General features: G+C 34.3%; 1 protein-coding gene across 4 annotated transcripts in view; it reads right to left on the bottom strand.

The window, feature by feature from the left end:
* The window catches only part of LOC127848696 (glutamate receptor ionotropic, kainate 2-like), a 139,317-nt gene that overhangs the window by 43,636 nt on the left and 69,919 nt on the right, over window positions 1-25,762 (bottom strand). Inside the window, exons 15-17 of one of the 4 annotated variants that reach the window (XM_052381291.1) lie at window positions 25,428-25,587; window positions 23,416-23,524; window positions 20,213-23,168 (exon numbers count right to left, since the gene is read on the bottom strand). The exons of the other annotated variants lie outside the window; for them this stretch is intronic. Coding sequence (XP_052237251.1) covers window positions 22,989-23,168; window positions 23,416-23,524; window positions 25,428-25,587 — 449 coding nt within the window. The 3' untranslated portion in view covers window positions 20,213-22,988. Of the gene's footprint in view, window positions 1-20,212; window positions 23,169-23,415; window positions 23,525-25,427; window positions 25,588-25,762 lie in introns of those variants that run through there. 4 annotated transcript variants of the gene reach the window in all.

Raw genomic sequence — 25,762 nt, 5'->3', positions numbered from 1 at the left:
GCCCCCTGGCATTTTTTGTTTTTCAACGGACCGCAACAATTTTCAAACTTGGCCAAAATATATTAAGAACAAATATTCTGACCAAGTGTCATGAATATTGGACTAAAATGTGACGTATACACTATTAACAGAGTTTTAATATAGCTTTTATATCCATATTAGACAGAATGCCCCGCACCTGGCGGTCACGGACCGGAAGCAATTACGAAATAAGCCAAGATATCATTGGAACATGAAGATTGGACTATGCATGTGAACGCTAGAGTTTTAACAAGGTAAATTTTGAAGAGGGACAACGCACGACGGACTATGCACGACAGACAAAAGGCGATCAGAAAAAATCACCATGGGCACGCTGTACTCAGGTGTGCTAAAAACGCACAGAGTTACACTAAAACATGATATGCCATAACGGACACATCGTTAGAGCGAAGACAATACATCTATATCATTAATCTTGATAGGGCATTAATTCCTAAAGACTGTTTTTCTTGATTATGTGAATTATTTTTGACAGTGATGGAACTGAATATATCAGCAGGCAGATTCAAAGAAGCCGAAAATATGATAATGTGATGAACATAATGACAAAAGGACTGATAAGAGGAATACATTATCAATTAGTATGTTACTGTTACGGATATGCCCTGGTGTATTTTACCTTTACATGAATTATACAGATTTCTGAAATATAGCAAATGTGTTTGTAACCGGTATTTCTCGAACATCCTTTTTCGTATTTCTATTTTAGTTATGTTGAGCAATAAAAGTCATTTTACTTAATTAAAACATGACTGGTCGTGTATGGTATGCAATACATTTGATTTTAAAACTTTGATTAAGCGTGAACATGATTTTTGTTAGCGAAAGATAAGTATTATCACTGTTGATAAGATTACAAGATTACGTTACGGCGAGTAGCACATGTTCCGCATTCCATGTTGCGCAATGCACAACGCTTTATTGCTGATAATAATATGAATGCATTCTTAAAACGCACAATACTGTCATCGCACTTTATAAAAATACTTTTCTCGTTATCATAAGCGCATTTGTTTAAATTCCTCACCGAGTACTCCCGGAAATGTCCGTATTAAAATGTATGAGGCTTCCACAAGCCAATCATATGCGACTATCGTGGGTCAATAGAAGAGATGCTGCATTTGAACTGATGGTTTTTGATGGACTCCTTGTTTTTCTCCTACAGACTCTATGATCGAATATTGTTTGATTTTGATGTGATATTTATGGCACTGTTAAAGTAACTCGATTTCAATCCGAGATGCACGACTGAGAACTGAGATATCTTCCTCTGCTTCAGCAATTTATATGATCATTGGCCTTATGGTTGTTCCTTTAAGTTTTTCAGGACCTTTAACTGTCAAACAATAAAGTTGAACACATTTGAGGTTTGAATTTACTACTTCGTACGAAATATTTTGTAAATGAAAATAATAGCGAGGTGAATGTCTATTGATCAAACATGCATCATGTATTGCTAATTAAATCCAATAAACCCGACATAAACGTGGACAGATGCCCTAGCTGTACTTAATATAATGCTATCTGTATTTAAACATATGAACCACAATCTGGAGGAAAATGGTGCTTCCGTATTTTGACCCTGAAATGTTCAAGCACCAGGTCATTTAACTCGTGGCTGTCACAATCGATTGAACGTTCTGAGAATTATTTTGTTAGAATTACCGTGGCTTTTGAAATGCGTCCTAATGCCGAGATAATTTTTTAAAACCTGTTGCAACTGCATATTCTCCCATCTAATTGGGTCGTTTTAATTGCAATATTAAATGTTTGAAGATGTTAATGCGTTCCTTCATTTAAAATATGTCCTATAATTTCGAAAGAAACCTCGGGAATTACAAAGTGTACGTGGATCCAAAATACGTTTTAGTTTAATACATGTTTTAGTTCCTTTAATGCTATAATGTTGGGCAAGCCGAGACTTTAAAAACCATGAAAAAGATTTAGTTGATCATTTGAATATTTGCTTTACTTTTGAAAATAAAAACGTTAAGATTGGTGTTAAACGCGATATTACAGTAACGACACTTCAATTTACAGAAAACTGTTACGTGAAGTTGTTTGAAAGCATTTAAGACAGAAATTACTAAGAAGTTACAAGTGGATGCAAATTTGTTAAGAAATAATACTCGTTCTGGGAATTTTTTTCTAAGAATATTTGTGTTTTGTAAATCACTTTGATCCAAAACTTTTAACCCTTTTTTTGTTCATTGCACATGTGATGCGCGTAAGTATAATGTAATCCGGGTAAAACAATTAAACTGCTTTTACATGTTATTATACATACATAATTTTATGTATTAGCTGTATGTCTTGGTTTGAAGTTTTTATTCGGAGGAACAACAACATTACACTTTACAAAGACCTAAATCGATACACAAATCACAAAGTATGCCAATATCTTTTCAGCCTTCACAAAATATGAACACTGTTGTGTTTAATTCAATTATAAGCTATTTACCCATCACTATTATGGCATTTGAATCGTAAAAGATACGTTATCATTATTTCTCAATATAGAAAAGATATTCGATTTTCTTGTTCAGTGCATGGATAATGACAATTATAATGTAAAGCGAAGAATGGGCGAATCCCAAAATACCGACTTCATTAACAGCCCAATTGTGTGACGGGGTATTATTAATCTTCAATTTATATGTAACTAATAACAAGTCAAGTCAAGTCAATTGTTTTGGCAAATACATTTTTACATAGCCAAACAACATACATAATACATGTAATGACGGTGCAAATAAATGCATATACAACAATTGTGATGAAAAGTATGGTGTATATGATGGACATGATATAATGATTAATGGTTGTGCGAATGTTGACAAAAACACAAAACAACAACAAACAATATACATTTATACATACATAATACTAATTGTGACTAGATCTTAAATTAAATGCCATTTTTCTAGTAAATTTAGCCAAGTTAATTAATGTTTTTTTATTCGAAGTAGACATCAGTTGCTTAAATTTTATAATAGATGACCAGCGTAGATAATATTTAGGTAACAATAGTTTTCTTAAATCTCTATACAATGGACAAATTAACAAAAAATGGTATTCATTCTCAATTACACCCATATTACATCTTGTACATACTCGTTCATTTCTTGGAATATTTCTATATCTACCTTCTTCAATGAATAGTGAGTGTGCAGAACAGCGAAGTCTAGTCAAACAAATTCTATCCCTATCGTTTACCACAATATGTAAATAGTTTTCAAAATCAAAATTTGATTTGAATAAACGATGCGTATCAAGTTTAGGCAAGTTATCAATATCACTAACCCATGTTTGTAAACTGATATCCTTTATACGCTGACAAATACAATTAACATCAGTAGTGGTTATGTCAGATTTATAATACAAAAAAGGCAGTCCTAAATCCTGGAGCAATATCTTGAGTTTAATACCCCAGTTAGTAATATGCGAATTAACATCATCGAAATTTAGCAACAATTTATTAAGTTAGGAATCTGGTTTCTGCTTTATTTTGAACCAAAATTTAATGATACGCATCTTTTTTATACACTTTAAAGGAAAACGACCCAGCTCGCCATACACTGCCGCAGACGTAGTTTGTGGTCGAATAGACAATGTCTGTTTAAGGAATTTTAGATGGACTTTCTCTATGTCCGGGCTGGGATGAAATCCCTAAATCTCAGTACCGTAGGTCAATATTGGCAATATCACAGCATCAAAAAGACGTATTTTGTCAGCAATACTGAATGAAATTTTAGAAAAAAGTTTATTTAAGGAAAGCAATTCTCTAGATGCTTGTTTCGATAAGGCTTCCTGCGCTTTTAAAAATTGCCGTTTGAGGACAATGTCACACCGAGTTAAGTAAACTTATTTACTACCTCGAGCTTAATATCATTATATTTAACATCAATATTTTTAATTCTATTGCCTTTATTAAAAACCATAACAACAGTCTTGCTTGTGTTCACAGAAATACGCCATTCGCTGCAATATTCATTCAACCTATCTAAAAGACGCTGGAGTCCAGTTTCTGAGTAAGAAAATAGAGCGGTATCGTCAGCAAATAGCAACGAGAACAATTTTATGTTGTCGACATTAACATATTCAGTAGAATCATTATACAAATAGTCATATATATCATTTACGAACAATATAAATAATAATGGTGATAAAGGCTCACCCTGTTTTACACCAGAATGACCATCAAAGAATTCTGAAAGAGAATAGCCATTTTTAAATGTGTGAGTACACTGATTTTCTATACGTGTGCTACTACACAGTGTACACGAACCACTACTTACATTACTTGTCTTAACGCATGATTTAACACAACCATATATTGATTTGATAATTTTAACAAATTTAAATGATATGTTATGCTGCAGCAGTTTGTACAAAATTCCGTTCCTATAAACGAGATCGAAAGCTTTTTTAAAATCAACAAAGGCACAATATAGCTGCCGGTTTTCTCGATAAACTACTCTATTTATCACTACATTTAGCACAAAAATAAAATCTATAGTACTCTTATCGTTTCTAAAACCAAATTGAAAATCACTAAGTTTATTATTGTGTTCAAGCCATTTACGTACTCTTCTGTCTAGCAATATGGAAAATATTTTAGAAAAAATACTAGTAGAGTTATCCCCCTGTAGTTATTGACATCGTTCCTATCTCCTTTCTTAGGCACGGTCCAATAACGCCTTAAGACCATGCATATGGATATGAACTTGTACTGTATATATAATTAACAATTTACATAGGACAGGAGATATAATCTCTTTACAATCAATAAAAATCTCAGGAATAAGTTTGTCAAGACCACCGCTTTTCCCCCGTTTAATATCCCACATTGCATTCATTACTTCTTCAATTGTGAAGTCGCTATCAAGGAATTCCACGGAAACAATGGCACTATCTAATAAGTTTGATAAATCTTCTTCAACCGTGACATAAGAAAAAACATCATCGCTTGAAAATAAATTCTTAAAATGTTCAAAAAATGTGTCCGGAGTAATATCACTATCATTTCGCCGATTATTTATCTTTTTTATTTCATTCCAAAACTTTTAAGGTTGTGACTTGGCATATGTGCGAAAATTTTCTCGTTGTCGCATGTTAAATGAACGCTTAGCAGTTCTTTTTGTTTTATTATATTGCGTCTTCGATGTAAAAAATACTGCCCAAATATCAGTTGAGCGATCATCGTAAAATAATCGTTTGGTCCGCATGTAGCTACGACGCGCAACTTTACACTCGTTGTTAAACCATGGGCTATTATATTTCCGTCCAGGTGTTTTTCTTGGAATTAAAATATGTTCTCGTTTGACCATATGCATGAAATGCACAGTCATACAATAATGTCGCGAAATTCTCATTATCTATGTCAATATTCAAATTACTGCTAATTATATTATTGACAATGCGATCATATTCGTGTAAATTGTTTTGCATACTTGTTAAATATGTGTTAGACTTATCATCGTCGTAACACCAATTCATTTTTTTATTGTAACTTTCTCGTCCCCAATAGACGCTTTATCAACATTGAAGTTGAAAGATATTTCAATAGGTGCATGCGGGGAGAATGTTTTGTATTCATGCACAATAAAGTTACTAATGCAGGGGAACAACTCTTGGTGCGACAGTACGTAGTCGATAGTACTACTACCGTTAGCCGTCATAAACGTGTCATCACCTATCCCCGCATCAAATCCCCAACGCACGTTAACAATTCGCAGATCGGAATTTAAGCATAAATCGATTAACTTATTTCCAGACGAATTTACGATTGTGTTTTTGCAAAATCGCTCGGGTAAATAATTCGTACAAATGTCATTGTTATCTAAAGTGTTAATACATACAGGTAACTGTTCATCCACCTGTAAATAATCGGATTTTTTACCACAACGTGCGTTTAAATCACCGATAATAGACGTTAAGCCTAATGACGAATAATGACAGACAGTTCGTTCTAAATATTCGAAAAATCCCTCGCTATGCAAATTAAAATAAATAGAGCTATGTGGAGGAATATAAATAAAACATATGTGAACATCAACAGAGGTATGAACAAATGAGCTATCTAATTTAATCCATATAGCACCCTGATTGTCAGTTTCTATAACTGAAATACCTTCTTTCAAAAAAGATTTATAAAACAGACAAATTCCACCATGTCCGCGTTTACACAAGGTGCTGTTATCAAGATAACGAGGCACATTTATACATTCATAGCCTTCTAAATCTAGTTCATTATCAGGCTTTACCCAAGTTTCACAACAAAATACAATATCATATAGATTAACAAAGTTAACAAAATCTTCATCATTAATACAGTTTTTCAGTCCATTAACGTTCCAAGAGCAAAAACTCAATAACAATGAAGCTCCAATACGATAGACATTGAAACTCATCAAATGCAACATTTTATCTTGTAACTACACTACGAGTAGTATTATATATACTTTATACTACGAGTTCGTGAAATAACTACTTCTGCTGGCTAGAATATGGAGTTTAGGGGCTTAATCAAGTACTCCACACCATTCCAAGTTGACCTTTGTCATTTGAAATAGGTATTCTGTCATAGTCTGTCCAGGATATAGGCGGTCCGGAAATAAAAACACAACACCTCGCATGATATGAAAGCGAACATGGTAGCTACAGACCAGACTTTGTGAATACACAGGCTGATCTGGAGCTACGCTGGTCGCATATAGCATAAGACCCATTTTTGCACGACGCGGGTCAGTTAATATTAACATGCATTCTTTGTTCAATGTAAATACACTGTAAAACAGATAATTAATTATAAAAGGGGCAAAGTTTCGCTAACATATTTCATGTTAACAGTTTTCAGATAAGTATTATTGTTGTTTGAATGAACACTTTTAGAAATGTCACCTGTAGGGACTAATATTCGGTAGTGACAAGTGAAAATAGTTCAGTAGGAATAAACGTTACCGAAAATAATGTGCCTTAAGAATGAATAACGCGCATTCGTAAATGCGATGCACTGGATCACAGTCCGGCATACATAGATTCGGGTTTTACTACTGCTTTTTATATATGTATTGCCGAGACATTATAAATCGTGTCCCAACCTTAGGGCAAAACATTAGTTATTGTTTTAAAAGAACGATTGGCCTCTTTATGAAGTTGGATGTCTGCTTTTAGAGCACGTAGATCATTACAAAAGGGTGTTATCATATTAATCCGAACTGGTCTTTCTTATACATGTTATTCGGAAATCGTTTCACACAAGAAAATAATGAATACGGATGTAAGTGTGAGATGTCTGCCCATTCGTGTCAATCGTGGAATATTTACATTTCTTCTCCAACAATTTGTATAGCTCTCCATAGAGAAGAAAGGGTCCGGTGCCACTTTCCAGTTCGCATTTAAAGAAACGTGAAAGCTGGCTATGGTCTACATTACTTTTAATACTTTTAAACATTTCGTTGACGATTGTTGTAATGTTTTGCTTTGGAGATTTTACATGCGCCCTTCGATTTGCATGTATAATGTTGTGTAAGCTTTAAGATTTTTCAAAATATATTTTTGTTGATGGCAGTTTTGCTGGTATAAAACAATTTGGTTACCAAATAATACATTAAATTCTAATAACCTTATGTACATGCAAACGATATTTCCTTGTCAAACATTTTGGAAACACATGGTATTTAAAGTGAAACAATCCTGCCCTTAACGAATAAAGAGCAGCGGCAGCATCGCAAACAATAGTATATGAGCATCGTTCTGGGATAAGTGGTCTAAATGCAAGTGCGTAATGTGACGGCTCAGATTAATACGCGCAGTCCAAACAGGCTAATCAGGGATGACACTTTATGTGTCAATATCATTTTTGGTTGCAGGAAGTCTGATTTTAAATGAAAATCCAGTTAAGGCGAAAAGCGTCGTCCCAGATTAGGCTGAATGGACTGCACAGGCCAATATCGGACGGCACTTTACTCACATGCATTAAGCCAAGTTTTCTCATAACAAGGCTCGTCTTATGATCTTGCATCGACGTCTACTGTGTTCAATGTTGTAACGCACGAGATGTATTTATTTTCGCATTATTCTTCGAACGCAATCAGGCTTAACCAGCAGGACTGACAAACTGGAAAAAACACGGAATGCACTTAAAAAAAATGTGAATCCAGCATGAAATGCTTCCTACGTGCATTTTGTGGCGGATGAGAAAACCCAACGGCGCATTAAATATGTTCTATACACAGAAGCGTTTAAAAAGACATTACTTAGTGAAAAGAATGAACTTCAAACTAAAGTAAGAGAATAACCAGATATCTGGTCTAAATAGGTTCATATGGAGACATAACAGTAAACTTTCAGTCATAAAGTATACATTCATAATGAGAAAACACTTGCATGAATTACCCAATATGGTCAAACTACAATGACTTGGATTGACGTTTGGCAGATATTTTCATTTTAGCATTGTCAATGCAAATAGACGAACCTTGCTGCATAGACTACATTTCATATAAACATATTGAAATTATGAATTTGGTGCCGGGGATGTTTGGGTAATCACAAGGTTGGGCCTTTTGCAACCATTTGTCAATACATGCGAGATAAAATCACATTCAGCATTTGCATGCCGCATTCTTCCGTTATCTTTCACATCAACAATATATTCGAACGTCTATTTGTAACAACAATCTTATCTCGAATCCCATATAACAACATCTGGTAAGTAGTTTTTCCATTTCAGTTAGACTATCCTTATCTGTAGATCTGAGAGAACTCGATTTATAATACATGTTGTCTCAATAATAAATATTCAAATACGAATATGATATTCTATATTAACTAGAACGCATGAGCCTCATATGGAAATCTCGGATGTCTGTCTATGGGAAAGAACCAGTATTTTGAGTGAATGAAATAAACAAACATGAGAACGCTCCCCGAGCAGGTTGGGAACTGGGCACCAACAGGTCGCATGGCGGACATCACAACCACTCCACTATAGCGAATTCCTTCCAATAATGAGGACTACCCTGCGTTGTAACTTCCTCAAGGTGTTGATTCATTTGCTTCTTCCTTCCTTTAATATTTCTTAGCATTATTCATCTAACGTTACTTCATAATCAAACATCCATCCCCTAGTCCTTAAATAATCCCTCATTGTTCAATCAATGTATGGCATTCTCTCTACTCACTTCCTTTATTAATGCTCCATTCCTCGTTTATCACTATCAATTTTTCACCCGTTCACCACACATACTTGCGTCATTAACCCAGCCTTCCTCTCTACTTCCTTCTTCTATTTATTCCTTTATATTTTCTTTCTGATTTATTATTTACATTTCTCCCTCCTTTCTCACTAGCCTCCCCCATTCTTTCTGTCTTGTCTACATTGTATTCTAGTCCTTTTTCAAACTTATAGCCTGTGTCCTACTACATGACCCTCTGTTGTGGCAAAACTGGGCTTTATGCATGTGCGATTATTGTCGATCCAGATTAAGAGACGATACTTTAAGCATACACTTTATTTTTTAGCTTGAAGAGACCTAATTTAAACGAAACATTTCATAACAGCGGAAAGTGTCTTCACTGATTTGCCTATGCCCAGTGTGGGGACTGCACCTGCTAATCAGGGCCGACACTTAATGCTTATTCATTAAGCCCAATTTTCCCAGAACGCTTCACATATCAACAGCTCACGCTCAAGAAAGCCTATGGTATATCTTGATCAATTAATCATATCATTCATTATAGCTATTACCTCTAATCCGTTTCAAAACGTCCGGGCACTTAAATTATAGCAACCTCTAATTTGGGGGAACATCCGACTTCTGCACAACGCTTTAATGCTGCAGTTTGCATCAATACGGCCTCTTCCAAACATATCGGTAGTAAATCTTTTACCTCGCGATATATTTCCCGCGCTCATCGGCAATTTATCTTGATATACATAGATGCGAAATCGGTATGACAGAACCAACCGTAAACATTGCTATCTGCGAAGCAGGTTCAAGACATTGCTACGTACGCTGCTGAACTGTGGAGCTGAATTCTTCGAAAGATCGAATAATAAGGCAATTACGTGAAGAAATATTAATTCATTTGTATTTCTTTTATTTATTTTTGAATACTAATCTTCCGGCGTTATGATATATTATAAAGGCATCGCGTCTGCAAAGCATCTAATTTAAACATTATTAATTCAAGACAGTATAAGTTAACAATAAATAGTGACCTTATTCACCAATTATGTGATAAACATTTGCTTAAATAGTTCGTCGAACCTAACGCTGTTTTTCAAATGGCGTAAGTAGACGAATAGGCTGCAGTGTTGTATATTCCCAATTGCTCTTACGGTAACTACCGGTAGCTGTTTTAGATACAGTAGTTTCTTTTTCGTGAGACAGCGAAAAAAGACTGTCACGTATTCGTTGCTAGTCCCATTAAACTGAAGTTCCGTCAAAGAAAAAAATGCTTCATTACATGTCTTCTATAAAATGAAGTGATACCAATCAATATGAACCATATTTCACGACTTCATAACGTTAACACTGTTGTTGTCAGGCGAGTAGAGTACAAGCATGCGAATCTGAAGTTTATTTTTTGACGCAATTTTCTCCCACCGCCAAATATCATAACACTGACTCGGTTTCTAATATTGGTTATTGTTTGTTCTATGATCGATCTCTATGAATCAATAAACAATAACTGATAATACAAAAGCAACCAAAACGAAACCAACAGTTGAAATTTTGAAAAGGTATATCCGTGAAGAGATCCAAGGCCGAACCTTCCATTAAGTAAATACTACAGAACATGAGCTATGCCATTTTTACCTTTAATTAAATTGAAATGCACAGATTACCACTAAAACATATTATGCCAAATCGGACACCTCGTTGAAGCGCAGGCACTTTATCATAATACTTGATAGAAATTACTTCCTGCAGACTTTTTAACTTGATTTATTTGAAATATTTTCGACGCTCAACAGATTGTTCAAAGTAGCGACGTCAAAAAGAAGATGAAAAGCTGATAATGTGATGAAAATCATGATTTAAAGATTGATATAAGGAATAAATTATCAATGTATGATAGTGTTTCGCTTGTATGTTTTGCATTTACATGTTTTATAAAGATGTCTGTCGGAAACAAGGTTACACATTTGAAGGTATTTTTATTTTTAGATGATATGTTTAAAAGATTTAAAGTTAAATAAAATACAAAATCTAGCAAATGTGTTTATTACTGGTATATATATACAAATCCTATGTATTTATTTCTAAGTTTTGTTTAGTCATTAGAGTTTATTTTACTGAATAAAAAAGGCACAAATCTTGAATGGTATCTAATACATTTAAATGTGCAACTTTGAAAACGTGTGAACATGGATAATTTTCAGCTGACGATAAAGATGATCACTTTTTTAAATGCTATGTCTTTGGTTTTAATATTCACATTTCGCAAACTTTCGTTGTTGCCCGTTGCATTTGTTTAGCGATGCACAGTGCTTGAGTGATAATAGTTTGAATGAATTGCAAAATCGCATCAAGACTTGTATCCGACATTCAAATAATTTTCTTCGAAATCTTTAGCGCATTTGTCAAAATTCTTCTCCAAGTATTTCCGGAAAACTCTGCAATACACCACAATGGGTCGGTAGGAGAGGGAGCTTTAACTCAAGAAAACAAATACACGAACTTTCTTAAGACAATCGTGTACAATTATCACGGGTGAATGGAAGGGATATTGTATTTTAACTGACGGTTATTGACGGAGTCATTGGTATCCTCCTACCAGACTCTTAAGACCAGATATTGTTTTTATTTGATATTTATGGCACTGTCCAAGTAACACGAGTTCAATCCGAGGTGCACGTTTTGGAACTGGGACGTATGCTTGCTTCAGCAATTCATATGAATCATTGATCTGGTGGTTGTTTCTTTAAGTTTATCAGGACCGTTAACTGTAAAATAATAAAGGTGAGCATTGGAATCTATTATTTTATATGAAATAATTCGTAAATCAAGGTAATAGCCACGTGAATGTATAAAGATCCAACACACTTCTATTTAATATACATCTAGTGCTAATTAAAATCTGTTTAACCGTGCATGAGTCGGACAGATGCCCCATCTGTACTTAGTGGAATGCTATCTTTATAAACTTAAATACCGTATTGGTTGTGACTGTGCCTAATTTTGTGTTCAAACTCTTCATGTCTTATACAAAATTAACATACGTATAAACAAATGAATTCAAAACTTAAAAAAAGTGTTATACTTGTTTTATAGGTTTCCAGTTCAAAGTTATTTCAATGTGTTTACGTCACATTATAACATTTAACAGGGAATACATTCGTTCAAAAGTTGAACAATACATAAGATACACCCTCCCCAAACCCGCATCTGTATTTCTCAAATTGAATGTGAACGATATGTCTCAGTATGTATACGGGCAAATTCACAAAATGCCAAATGCATGCAAACTCTTCCAATTTTTATCCATTGATTTTGATTTATTTTTACAGAATTTCATGTGGATGAAATTAATGCCCACAATTTTTTTTCTGCACGCAATGTTCAGAATATTTTTGTGAAAATGTTGAAGCGTTTATATTTGCCACGCGGCTCTTTCAGTTCCTTCATACAATTTTGTCATATGACAATGATTGTGCTGCTGATGATGATGAGGCCGATGATTATTTTGATGATCATAATTATAATAATAGGCACATCGTGTCTTGAAAATTGAGTCAGAAGTCTTAATACACAGATAATCTATAAACTTATTTCAATTGACTTATTTTTTTGTTTTAAATTTTAAAACCGAAAGTAGGATCTCTATACGTATACGTCCATTCGACAATCGCGATTATTTTTAAGTTTAAAAGCGCAAAAAGACGGATTTCTACCTTGTAACCACCAGATAAATTATAATTGGCATAGATAAAATTAAATCTATAGTCAAGTTAGCAAGTATTTTTTTTTTTCAAACGGTACCGCTTTTAAAACCGAAAGTAGGATTTCTAGACGTATACGTTCATTTCGACAAACGCGATTATTTGTAAGTTTTAAAGCGCTAAAAAAGACGGATTTCTGCCTTGTAACCCCCAGATATGTTCTAATTGGCATAGATAAAATAAGTTGCTTACTTGTACTCAAATTTTCTATGTCATGTATTTCATGTCTAGGTGTGTGGCTTTAATACGGATATGCCCTGCATATAGGAACATTAAAATATCTAACATTTGACTATATAATGAATTAAACTTAACTTACCTCTTGCTGTACAACTCATGTACTGAATATCTAAGCAGCTAGGATTTAATTTGCATGTGAACTTGTTAATTTCACAGAACAGCATACAAACAAAAGACATTTGCCGTTTAAAAACAGTCGAACTATAACTGTTAACTCCACTTTCGCTGTTGGTGTTGTGCGTTCTGTGTTTTAACTTCAAATTCATGTTACTATGTCTAGTTTTGTGCACATTGTAAGCTTCGTATAACGTTAGGTGACTATACCTATATATCTTCGCTGCGTGACTATTTTAATATGCATACACACATTTGTAAATTTTTCGTATGTTATTGTCAGATCACTCACATTTCCGATCTTGTCGCAGCCATCTTGTCGCGTTAGATTGTGGTTAAATTTTAGTAATTTCTGGCGGCGATTCAACATGGTTATTTTTAGATATGGTAAAATCTCTGTTTAATACTTGTTTAAGGTGGTGTATCCATCTCTCTAGGCGCTCATATATTGTTTTCCATAAATATTTGTTCAAAATCCAATACGGCGGTGATTTTTTGCGTGATGTTATTTTGAGCGTTCATGACCATTTGTATGGTCGATCGACGTCACGATGACCAACCTTTTTGGTCACTGACACACTTTTTGGGCCAATGGCCAATACTTGTGGGGCACGCGACCAAGCATTCTTGGTCGGGCCATAATAACTGGTCATCGACAAACCTTTTGGGTCGCTTGAGTATATAAGGGTCCAGAAACGTTGTTAAGCAATTCAGTCAGGCCATAACATCAAGGGCATAACATCGTTTATTAAATATTCCGACACTTGTAAGATCAACTAAATATAAACTGAATTCATATAGCTAGTGTAATTATATAAAAGACTTAAATCCAACAAATTTAAACATATCTTATATGAATATATTAAGGATTGTGTATTTACTTAAAACTTATACTCTTGTGGAGAATTTGTGTTGGACACTTGCGTGAGAGAGTTGTTTGAATATATGACTTACTCATGAGAAGTTATCGTATTGTGTTATGTATTTGAACCTCGAAGAATGTTTACGTTGTGTTGGTCAAATTATACCTTCTATGAATTTCGGCTTTGAAGAATAAAATGTTAATGAAGTTTGAAACTGACTTGTTTTCCTCCTTTTAATAAATAAGCATAAAACCACTTTTGTAATATTGAACTATACCTGTGTCACGTAATTATGTATCGTTCGTGGAAAAGACACAGTAACCAACACAGTTCATTTCTGATTTCTTTGCGTTTTATTTTTGCTTATTAACACAACAAAACGTTTCCAAAATGTTTGTCAAATACAAGAGACATGCGAAGCCCGCAATGGGCCCATCCCGCGAAAGCCAGCAATAATGCGACTTGTATATTCGGCCGTTCAAGTAAGACCCCCTATAAATCAAGATATAAACAACGAAAGCTTTGATAATTGTTATGTGTACAATTCTGATTGGCTGTGTAACGTCACGTGTCTACATGTACAATTCTGATTGGCCGTTTGTTAAGTCACGTGTCTGCAACCTAAATATACGTATGCAACGGACACCTAACGAATACATACGGAAATGACCGAAGATTGACACATACGGTAAGCAATATTCGTGTCCGGTAATTATAACCCGAGGCTAATGATTCGTTGATCCAGATGGCTGCCTATTTAAGATTGTATGAAATGTGGTACAAATTTCGATCATTATATAAATCCAACAATGCCCCAAATGTGCGTTTTTGTGTGCGTTATGTTACACAACTTTCCCCCTTAATTTGATTTTTTTATATTTTATGATTTAAAAAAATATTTTAAAATTTTACTATTGAATTACTAATTAAATAAAAAAAACTACATTCATATAAACACACTCAAATGCTGGAAAATATGCGGATAACAATATAATTTCCTTAACAAGCATCTCTGCTGAAATAAAAATCATTAGTAATTGATATACAATTTAAATGTCGATCGAAATGTTGTGTAGAACATCATATGTTGATCGTTGGCCATCTGTACATCTGGTGTCGTCCATGTTGTCTTGAAGTTGTAGCTCGCGGCGAATAAGATGTTTCATTGAAGTCATTGCCACCGTCATGAAGATAAGTCGATTGTAGGTTCGTCCGTGGCGATTGGAATGCGTTTATTGATTCAGCTCTGCTTTCCGATGTTTAACTTGCGTCGTCGATTGTCGTTTCCGTTGTATTCATCGTTGTTGTTGTTTTCGTTGTCGTTTGTACTTTTGTTGATGGCCCCAGCGTCTTCATTTCTCTCGGGACATTAAGATCTTCTATTGGCCATAATGCTCACGAGGTATTAACTATAGCAGTGTTCTCCTTGATGTCTTAGGCCTCGGAAGTATCATTCCAAATGCGTTATCTACGCACGTCAAACAGTTGAACGGCTGCATCTACTCTATAGTGTTTAACGTCAGAAGTATTGTGTCCAGTGTTGCGTCACTTGTTGTCCTTCGAAGTCTTCTTGCGTTGGTCTTCTTTTAGCGATTGAACCAGGTATTCACTTTGAGAGTAAACGCCGTGATGTTCCATTCTAATTATGTTGTTTGTTTCTTCTATTCGTTGTGGAAGGCGTTGTCTCGCGAAGTCGCTCTTCTTCGGCGTTGTCTTCAAATCTCGATATTTTTATCTGCGTCGTGGTGATACAAGTATCAGTTGTTCAAAATCATGGCAAACATTTATAAATATCCCCTTAGTTATTGTTAAATATCGTCATGACAACTTACTGTGATATCTTATTCAAAAAAAAAATAAATTCTTTACAACGAAAAAATATTAGTCAATTCCTCAAAACATACTTCGGATAAGTACATGACAGTTTGACCTCTGACAAGCCATTTACTTAATATGACTTGTGTACCGCCTTAGGCATAATCATTTTACGCACGTGCTGCCAGTAAATTTTTGACAGGCGCGCGCCACTTTATTGACCTAGAGTAATGGGTAATGATAGACGTACCTGTTCATATCATGGTTTCATAAACCTCATCCTTATCACTATAGTTTTGCCGTTGGGCATAGATTTATTGACATGTTTGACCTGTGCACTTGTAAAAATGCGCAAATATGACAAGGCAGACTTTTATATATATGCATTCATAATAGAAGAACACGTATCGGTATACTTCAAAATTCAGGTCTTTGCTCCTAATCGAACTACTTAAATAATTCTTATGCGACATCGCATCTTCTGTCCATAGCGTAATTTGCTTCGATGGCACAGGGATAGATTCTCTTACTCATGAGGACGCTAAGGTTATCAGAACCTCGGGCTCGGTATGTCCGAACGCTGATCAGTCAGCCGTGCTCATAAAATATACTGTAATTGTAACCCTTAAACAATTATATTAGAAATTTAATGCGTACATATCGTTATATTTTCACTGCTCTATACGCGTCAGATCGCATTAAATTCTTACTTAAAATTACTCAAGACCTTCAATATTACCGATATCCTACATATATTTGCATCAACACAATGACGTATATACATATTTACATAATATTTTTTTTTTTGTCTGCCCTATTCATATTCGCAATCAACATTATTTTTCTTATTTCCTATTTTCGTTCTTTTACAATTCGGAAAACTATTTTCAAATTTTCCAATAATTTTATTTATTCGTCCTCTTTAATTTTCTTTATCGTTCTAATAAACAATACCCGCCTTATGTCCTTTATTAAAATAATAAACAAAACTGTTTTAAATACTCTTATTTTTCCTCGTACATTTTAATTTAATGAAAATTTACAAACATTCCAACAATTTAAAATGTATTGGTAAGCAAAAAAAACCATAAGTCCGTACATAATCCTATATTCTAACAATACCAAAAATATATAAAAATTCTTTAAATACTCTCTGTGTGTACACCTTTAAATTAATGAGTTCCATAACTCATAAAAATAATGTAAAACTCAAATATCTCTTTTTATTCTCGATTCACCGCTATTTATAAAAATGTACCGATAAATGCAAAATTGGCATGATTTTTATATTTGCAAAATTTGTTCATACATAATTTATTATCATCATTATTATGTTTAACATCTAACTACATAAAATTCTTTAAAACAATTCTTAAAAATTTCGTTGTCATGACGCCTTTTACTTTCATTTTCTACTTTATAAATTTTGAAATTCCCTCTCCAAGTTTGCCATAATTGTTTTAAACAACTGACCTGAATTCATGTCGCGTTGTGGTTGTGATGTTTTCATTTTTTCGGCACGTGATCGCACTTGTGATCGTACTTCGGTCGTATCCATGGTACACGGCTCCATAAAATGTTCTGTGTCACGTAATTACAATTACGTATTGTTCGTGGAAAAGACACAGTAACCAACACAGTTCATTTCTGATTTCTTTGCGTTTTATTTTTGCTTATTAACACAACAAAACGTTTCCAAAATGTTTGTCAAATACAAGAGACATGCGAAGCCCGCAATGGGCCCATCCCGCGAAAGCCAGCAATAATGCGACTTGTATATTCGGCCGTTCAAGTAAGACCCCCTATAAATCAAGATATAAACAACGAAAGCTTTGATAATTGTTATGTGTACAATTCTGATTGGCTGTGTAACGTCACGTGTCTACATGTACAATTCTGATTGGCCGTTTGTTAAGTCACGTGTCTGCAACCTAAATATACGTATGCAACGGACACCTAACGAATACATACGGAAATGACCGAAGATTGACACATACGGTAAGCAATATTCGTGTCCGGTAATTATAACCCGAGGCTAATGATTCGTTGATCCAGATGGCTGCCTATTTAAGATTGTATGAAATGTGGTACAAATTTCGATCATTATATAAATCCAACAATGCCCCAAATGTGCGTTTTTGTGTGCGTTATGTTACACCTGACAAGAATACAGAACCACAGACGATGCGCAACAATACTTCCATTATTTACTCACTTCTGTATGCCATTCCAACCATTAATAAAGAAATCATTGAAAAAAGTATAAACTTATGTTTGATTATTTGTGGGATGGCAAACCATATAAAATGAAAAGCTCCACTCTAGTACAAAAGTATGAAAATGGTGGATTAAATATGGTTTACATATATGCTTATTCTAAAAAAATAAAACTGCAAGGATAAGCTAACGGTATTCATGTTGTGAAAGTAAATGTTCCATTTTTATGAAATCTCTTTTTTCATATAGGAACACTTTTTAACACAGGAAAACATTATGCTGCTGTTGTAAATGTAAAAAATAGTATAAAAATGATTTCTGGTTTGAAGTGTCCACATGCTATGAACAGTTTATTGACCTGTTAGATACTTCAGATATTAACAGTTTCTTAAATATGCCTTTGTATTACAATCATAACTGTAACATCGGTAATGAACACTTCTTTATTAAAGCAATGAATGACAGAGGAATAAAATTTGTTCGTGATATAGTTATTGACGCAAACTTTTTTTAAGCAAAACACACATTAAATAATACACTGGTAAAAGTATCAATTGTATAACGAAGGTCTAATTCATTCAGTGAAGACATTTCATAGATCCTTCAATCTTGAATTTAACAACAGAGACGTAAGTGTTCAATGCCTTCTCTGTCATGCTATGCTAACTTTCTTCTCAATTATAAAAGACTATCTAGAGTCATATATGAATGTTTTGTTAAAAAGAATGTAGAACCTATTTGCATCAAAAATGGGAAATACTTAATAACGAAAACAATACATGGAAATATACTTTTAAAAACCATTTCTATATAAAAAGAGATATTTACTCACAGTGGTTTCAGTATAGAATTATCCACCAAATGTCAGGAATTAATTCTTAATTGTATAAAATGAATTAAATTAACAACAGAAATTGTCCTTTTTGTAACCAAGAAGAAGAAACAATTACCCACCTTTTTTGGGAATGTGGCAAAGTCAAAATATTGATCAATTATCTAAAGACAGACTTAGTGCACATATTTAATATACTTGAAACAATGAACTGTATGTCATTAATTCTTGAAAGTACTGGATTTGCAAAAGAAAAAACTGAACATATTATCTCTCGAAGTTAATAAAATATATTTTTGCCTGTAGAAGAAAGAAAACTTTACCAAAGTATAATGGATTACTTAAATGTCTATCGGGGGCTTATTCCATATATAACAACGTAAAACTAACTGGTTTTGCACGTTTATAAAACTGAAACTGAAAAGGAACGATGGTCAGTTGTAAAAGACATTGTTAGCATACACAACTATTAAATTTATACTTAAACTATATATTTGTCACTGTAAACGAATGTTAGGATGAGTACATCGAGATTTTGTTTGCTTTTATTCAGGTTTTCAGGTGTGTAACTTTTCTTTCTTTATTTTTTGTTCTTGCTTTTGTCTCCTTTTTGTCAAAACATGAATATGAGGCATGCACAAATATGACTACAAATTGTACCTTTGTTGATGACACATTATGGTATATAATTTTATTGTATTGGTACTTTTATGAATTGTATATAAATAGCACGAATTGTTTATAAATAGTATGCATTGTGTATGTTTATATGAATTTCTGAATAAAAGCTTCACACACAAAAAAGATATATATACAGAAAGAGGAAATTGTATTGCAATTCAGAACGCTGGGGCATTATTGTCATTCAGAACCATGTGACTTTATTTATACAGAGAACTAGGACTTCACTGTCATTTAAAGAGGGAGAGCGTTATTTTCGTTATGAGGACATAAGGGCTTTCTTGTCAAATGTTGTTCTTTGACGGAAATGTCGTGTACATTAAAAAAAATCACAAAACGTTTATTACGTTTTGATTCATTACGGATATTTCAATACCAATACATACATTTTCGAATCTGCTATTTTCAAATTATTAATTAAAATTTATAGATGTACACAATTCAACACAGCAGTATAATTATCACTTTATTAATCCATTACGTTTTGTCGAATTTAATACCATTCTATATAATTACACACTATCATATATGTTATGTTAATTGTAAACATACTTGGGCCGTGCTATGTGAAAATGTGGTTTAATGCATGTGCTTATAAAGTGTCGTCCCAGATAAGCATTTGCAGTCCGCACAGGCTAATCAGGGACGACACTTTCAGCTTTTAGGATATTTTTAGTTTAAAGAAAGTCTCGTCTTAAAAAAAAAACCAAGTTTAGACGGAAAGTGTCGTCCCTGATTAGCCTGTACGGACTGCACAGGCAAATCTAGGACGAAACTTTCCGCACATGCATTAAAAACCCTTTTCACAGATCACGGTCCAACTATGCACTTATTTAATCATTGTATTTTCACTCTTCACGTTATTACCTTCTAAGCGCAGTTGGTTAGAACTTCGAAGGTTAGTTAAGCTACCAGCGGTTGTTTACTGCTATATCAACTATATCAACTTAGTTATGTCAAATAAAGTGTTAAAACATTAAACGTGTATGTTCATTGTAAAAAAATGGGTGTCCAAATATAGTTTAAAGGTTTAATAAGCACAAGCTAAAGTCATTAAAAGTTCAATTAATGATAACGCTGCCATGATACCTACAATTATGCTCATAAATAAACATATAGATTGCTGAATGGGCAGCTTATTTTTCAGGCAAAATCAGAGATAAATACATATATTATGTATACACATATATTCAGTACAATTCAATAAAAATTGGTTGAAACTAGGTTTATTATTTTGCAGCAAAATAAAACTGTCTGCTAAGTACTACACGAGCACGCCAAAAAATAAAAACATTATTTTACCAACTCTTTGTTTAAATATTTTGAAAAAGTTGTAGTTCACTTATATGTCTAAATATTGTTCGCGTTTTTCCAGAAATTTTAACGACATGTACTAATGAGCAGACGTTAATGAGAAAGAAGCAGAATGCTGAATTCGTTGAAATAATTAATTGGCTTTATACCATAACCGTTTAAGCAGGTACATGCAGATTTGTTGGTAATATCCCAAAACAAAGAAAAATACAGACTTAAGCAAAGTAACTATATACATTATTTACACATATTATGCATAGAACAAACATGGGAATGGCGGGTTTTATAAAAATATCATTTTGTCAAATTGACCTCTGTACACATACATTCATGGGATAATCTTATATATGAGCCCGCTCTGTTGAAATGGTGTTTAAAACATGTGCGAAAAGTGTCGTCCCAGATTATCCTGTGCGGATTAGCCAGGGACGACACTTTCCGCGTGTATGGTATTTTCTGTTTAAAGAAAGTATCTTCTTAGCAAAAATCTAGTTTAGGCAGAAAGTGTTATCCCTGATAAGCCTGTGCGGACTGCACCTGATAATCTGGGACGACACTTTACGCTGTATTAAACCCGGACTGCACCTGATAATCTGGGACGACACTGTACGCTGTATTAAACCCGGACTGTACCTGATAATCAGGGACGACACTTTACGCTGTATTAAACCCCCTTTTCACAGAGCAAGGCTAATATGTATACACATAAAAATTACCAAGACACCGCAAATGAAAACAAACGTTTTCACGTATAAAATAAAACACATAATGAAACAAATTTTTAGAAACGTCCAATTAGACGAACATATCGTTATTACCAAATCCAAATAGCTCTATTCACGATCTTTTTAACATATACCAGAAACGTATTCACATAGATTATAAAGCCCATTTCAGTTAATTTAATTTTCTTAATGTGCGTAATGAGTGTTTAAATAACTATAAAATGTTGTAATACAGCAATGATATTATTCATTTAGGTACGTTGCTATAAACATACAAATAAAAATATTTAAACGGCATGTCAACTTATCAATGATTATTTTTAAGCAAACGAAGCCTCTGCATTAGACCGCATATGACAGATTACATTTCCTGCGAAAATTTGAACGTATTCTTGCTTTCACCACAAACCAATTGTCGTACTCAATATACCAGCACGTACATGCACGCGTTTAAGTTAAATAAAACTAAAGAATATTATTCCTAGATATTTTTGAAATTCGAATTGCAGAAACAAGAATAACATGTTGCACGTTTTGGTGTCAAAATACAAACCACACAATAGTACTATGAAGTTTGATGGGCGTTTAGTTTGGATTCGTTTGTAATAATCGAATTAAGACTGATGAATATATTATCACATGTTATATTTTACCAACTGCAATTTCATTGAACTATGTAAAACGGTATCGTTTATTTATAACACACGAATTTCCTTTGGTTGCTGGCTTCAAGGGAAAACAAGTCACGCAACTTGAAAACGAATGGCAAAACATATGCTATATTTTTAAATACTCAAAATAAACCCACCCTAACACCTGAGCGTTATCAATTATCCGGACACGGCCGTGTATTGCATAAATACTAGTTCGTTGCACACTTCAACTTAATTATAATGCACAATTTAATTAAAACATTAATTAAAACATACGTAAAACGTTTGTTGACACAGTTATTTTTATCCAGTTTATTTGTTTTCTAAACCATTTGTGGAAAAAATAATATTTCAATCGCAGTCGTCGAAATTTCAACAACAAAAAGTAAAGATACTTTAATTATGATGGGTCAGGTTTTTGTTTTCGGCTCATAAAGGAATAAGACACTGGTACATATTGTATCATAGCAAGTCTCACGCATTTCAAGTTGCATTAACATTTCATAAAATATCACAGGCTGCAGAGTGCATACATGTTCATTCTAAGACGTCCCTGTGTTTGTCAAAGGAAGGCATAGTGTTGGCTGGCGAGTATCGGACCCCGTTATGCGCGTCCGTGTCCTTTCGAGATTTTCCGCAATCTGCCGAGAGGTTCCGGGAACTCTTGCATCGAACCACAAATCGAAGCTCTTCGGTGAATTCCGACCAAAACGATTGCTGGAAATGAAGCAAGTAAGACACTGTGAAAACACATTCATTTACGAAGGGAGATGCTTCAATCAAAATTGGCAAATTCGTTATGGTACTTATTAATAATTCAGCAGGCAACTTTTTGGGTTTCGCAATTTGTTTTGATATAATTTTACAGGTTATTTTTGGTTTAAGTGCATTAAATTGTGTATTTGCCATGGAATGACATTTTTATAATGCACGAACTAACAAGTCGTATCATTTATTGACCAACCTTATCTTTGCGCGCATTCTTTCCAACTTTCCAGAGAAACTCCAATATTGAAACCAGAAGTCCAAATATTGATCCGCCGGCTAAAACAACGAACACCCCTCCAACATTACTGAAAAAAAACAGTTATAAATAACTGTTTAATGGCGATATATTTATGACCTTAAGTTGGAAATAATTAGTTCAGGTATCAAGACAAAAGCAAGAGGACCAAGATGGCCCTAGTTCGCTCATCTGAGAGGAGTCGTTTCATTCAATCATCACCAAACGTCTAACTTGACCTAGATATTGTCCAGACAAACATCCTGGTCAAGTTTCATCATTATTGAACCAAAACTCTGGCGTATGGAGTGTTTTTGTTTTTGTAAGATTTAACCTGGTGACCTATATTTTGAGTTGACCCCCCTTACTAAACATCAAACTTTGCTTACACAAATAAATATTATAACCAAAATTCATAAAACCTGAAACAAAATTGTGACCTCTAGAATGTTTACAAGGGTTTTGTATAATATAATGAAAATTTGGACATTCTCAGGGTAATAAGTATGGCATTAATTATGTGATTTTTATCATTATCAAACTTGACTGAGATCTTTCAGCAACTTTGATAAAGAATGCTTGAGAAATGTGAATGTTAGAGTGTTTACAAACCAAATGTGGACGGGCGGACAAAGACCAATCCTAAAACCTCATCTGAGCAATTAGGTGAGCTAAAACGTGTGTTTCACCGACCTGAGTCATTTTTTAACTTTTCCGAGAAATCAATAAAACCAATTTATTGACTAAGTTTCCCGATAATTAGGCTAAAATAGAGACTTCTCTAGTGTTCAGTCACAAGTTTTCTCTCTAGTCACATAAGGAAAACTGTCCACCCTCCCTGGCAGCCATATTTTTTGACCGACCGGGACCATTTGCGAACTCATCTGAGATATATATCAAACCAATGTTTTCACCAGGTTTCATGATGATTGGGCAAAAAATGTGACTTCTAGAGTGTTCACAAGCTTTTTTTACTATATAAATATAGGAAAACTGCCCCCCCCCCCCCTTCGGCAGCCATGTTATTCAACTGACCGGAACCATTTTCGAACTCAACTCTCATATCCAGGAAACAAATGTTCTGACCCAATTTCATGAAAATTGGGCCAAAAATGTGACTTCTAGAGTGTTCACATATTTTCACTATATACATATAGAGAAAAATGCCCCGCCCACTGGCGGCCATGTTTTTTTTACCGATCTTGACCATTTTCGAACTCGTCCGAGATATCAATAAAACCAATGTTTTGACCAACTTTCATGATGAATGGGCAAATATTGTGACTTCTAGAGTGTTAACAAGGTTTCTCTATAGCCAAATCAGGATAACTATCCCGCCCACTGGCGGCCATGTTTTTCAACGGACCGAAACTACTTTTGAACTCAACCAACATATCAGTAAGACAAACATTTTGACAAAGTTACATGAAGATTGGGCATAAAATGTGACTTCTATAGTGTTTACTTTTTTTTCTTTTTTTGACCTAGTGACCTAGTTTTTGACCCGGCACGATCCAGTTTCAAACTTGATAGAGATTTCATTAGGACAAAGCTTCTGACCAAGTTTCATGAAGATCGGACAATAAATGTGGCGTCTAGAGTGTTTACGAACAAATGTAAACGGACGGACGGACGACGGACGGACGGACGACGGTCAAAGACTGGTCACAAAAGCTCACCTTAGCAATCAGATGAGCTAGAAATAACACTTAATTATGCGTTTTATACATGTAAAGACTTTTGTTTATACTGTATGGAAATTTATTATTTCTATTATTAGCTCGGTTTATGGGTCCATCTCCGACGGTCGTTAATCAAGGGCGCCCCCTCCGTTAAAGATGCATAACTCTGAAGTACCATCGGCTCAATTATTCATGCATTTGAAAAACGAGGTGGCGTCCGAGATTACTGACCGACTTTTTTATCGGTAATGATTTTTGTTCCATTTGTCAAGCTATAGGGTGCATGCGTACCGAACTCCGAGCGCAGCGCTTGCGGCGGCATCTTCGTCGTCGTCGGTCTTGCACACTTTTCCCGCCTGGTCGACCCACCACTTCTTGTATATGCCCTGGATTACCTGTTGCTGCTGGAAACGCACAATCTCGCGGGAGATGAGGCCAATCCAAGGCGAACCTGGCATACAGAGGAGCATGAAAGATTGAAATAGTAGAACTTTACATTGTAGTATTATTATTTTATTGTGAGGTTATTAGACTTTACAAATCAACGCTGATACACAACATCATCATCATCATCATCATTATCATCGTCGTCGTCATTATCATCATAATAATCATCATCATTATTA

The sequence above is a fragment of the Dreissena polymorpha genome, chromosome 10, assembly GCF_020536995.1.
Source record: "Dreissena polymorpha isolate Duluth1 chromosome 10, UMN_Dpol_1.0, whole genome shotgun sequence".
In the NCBI taxonomy this organism is placed as follows: Eukaryota; Metazoa; Mollusca; class Bivalvia; order Myida; family Dreissenidae; genus Dreissena; species Dreissena polymorpha.
This window is presented reverse-complemented; position numbering and strand designations above follow the sequence as displayed.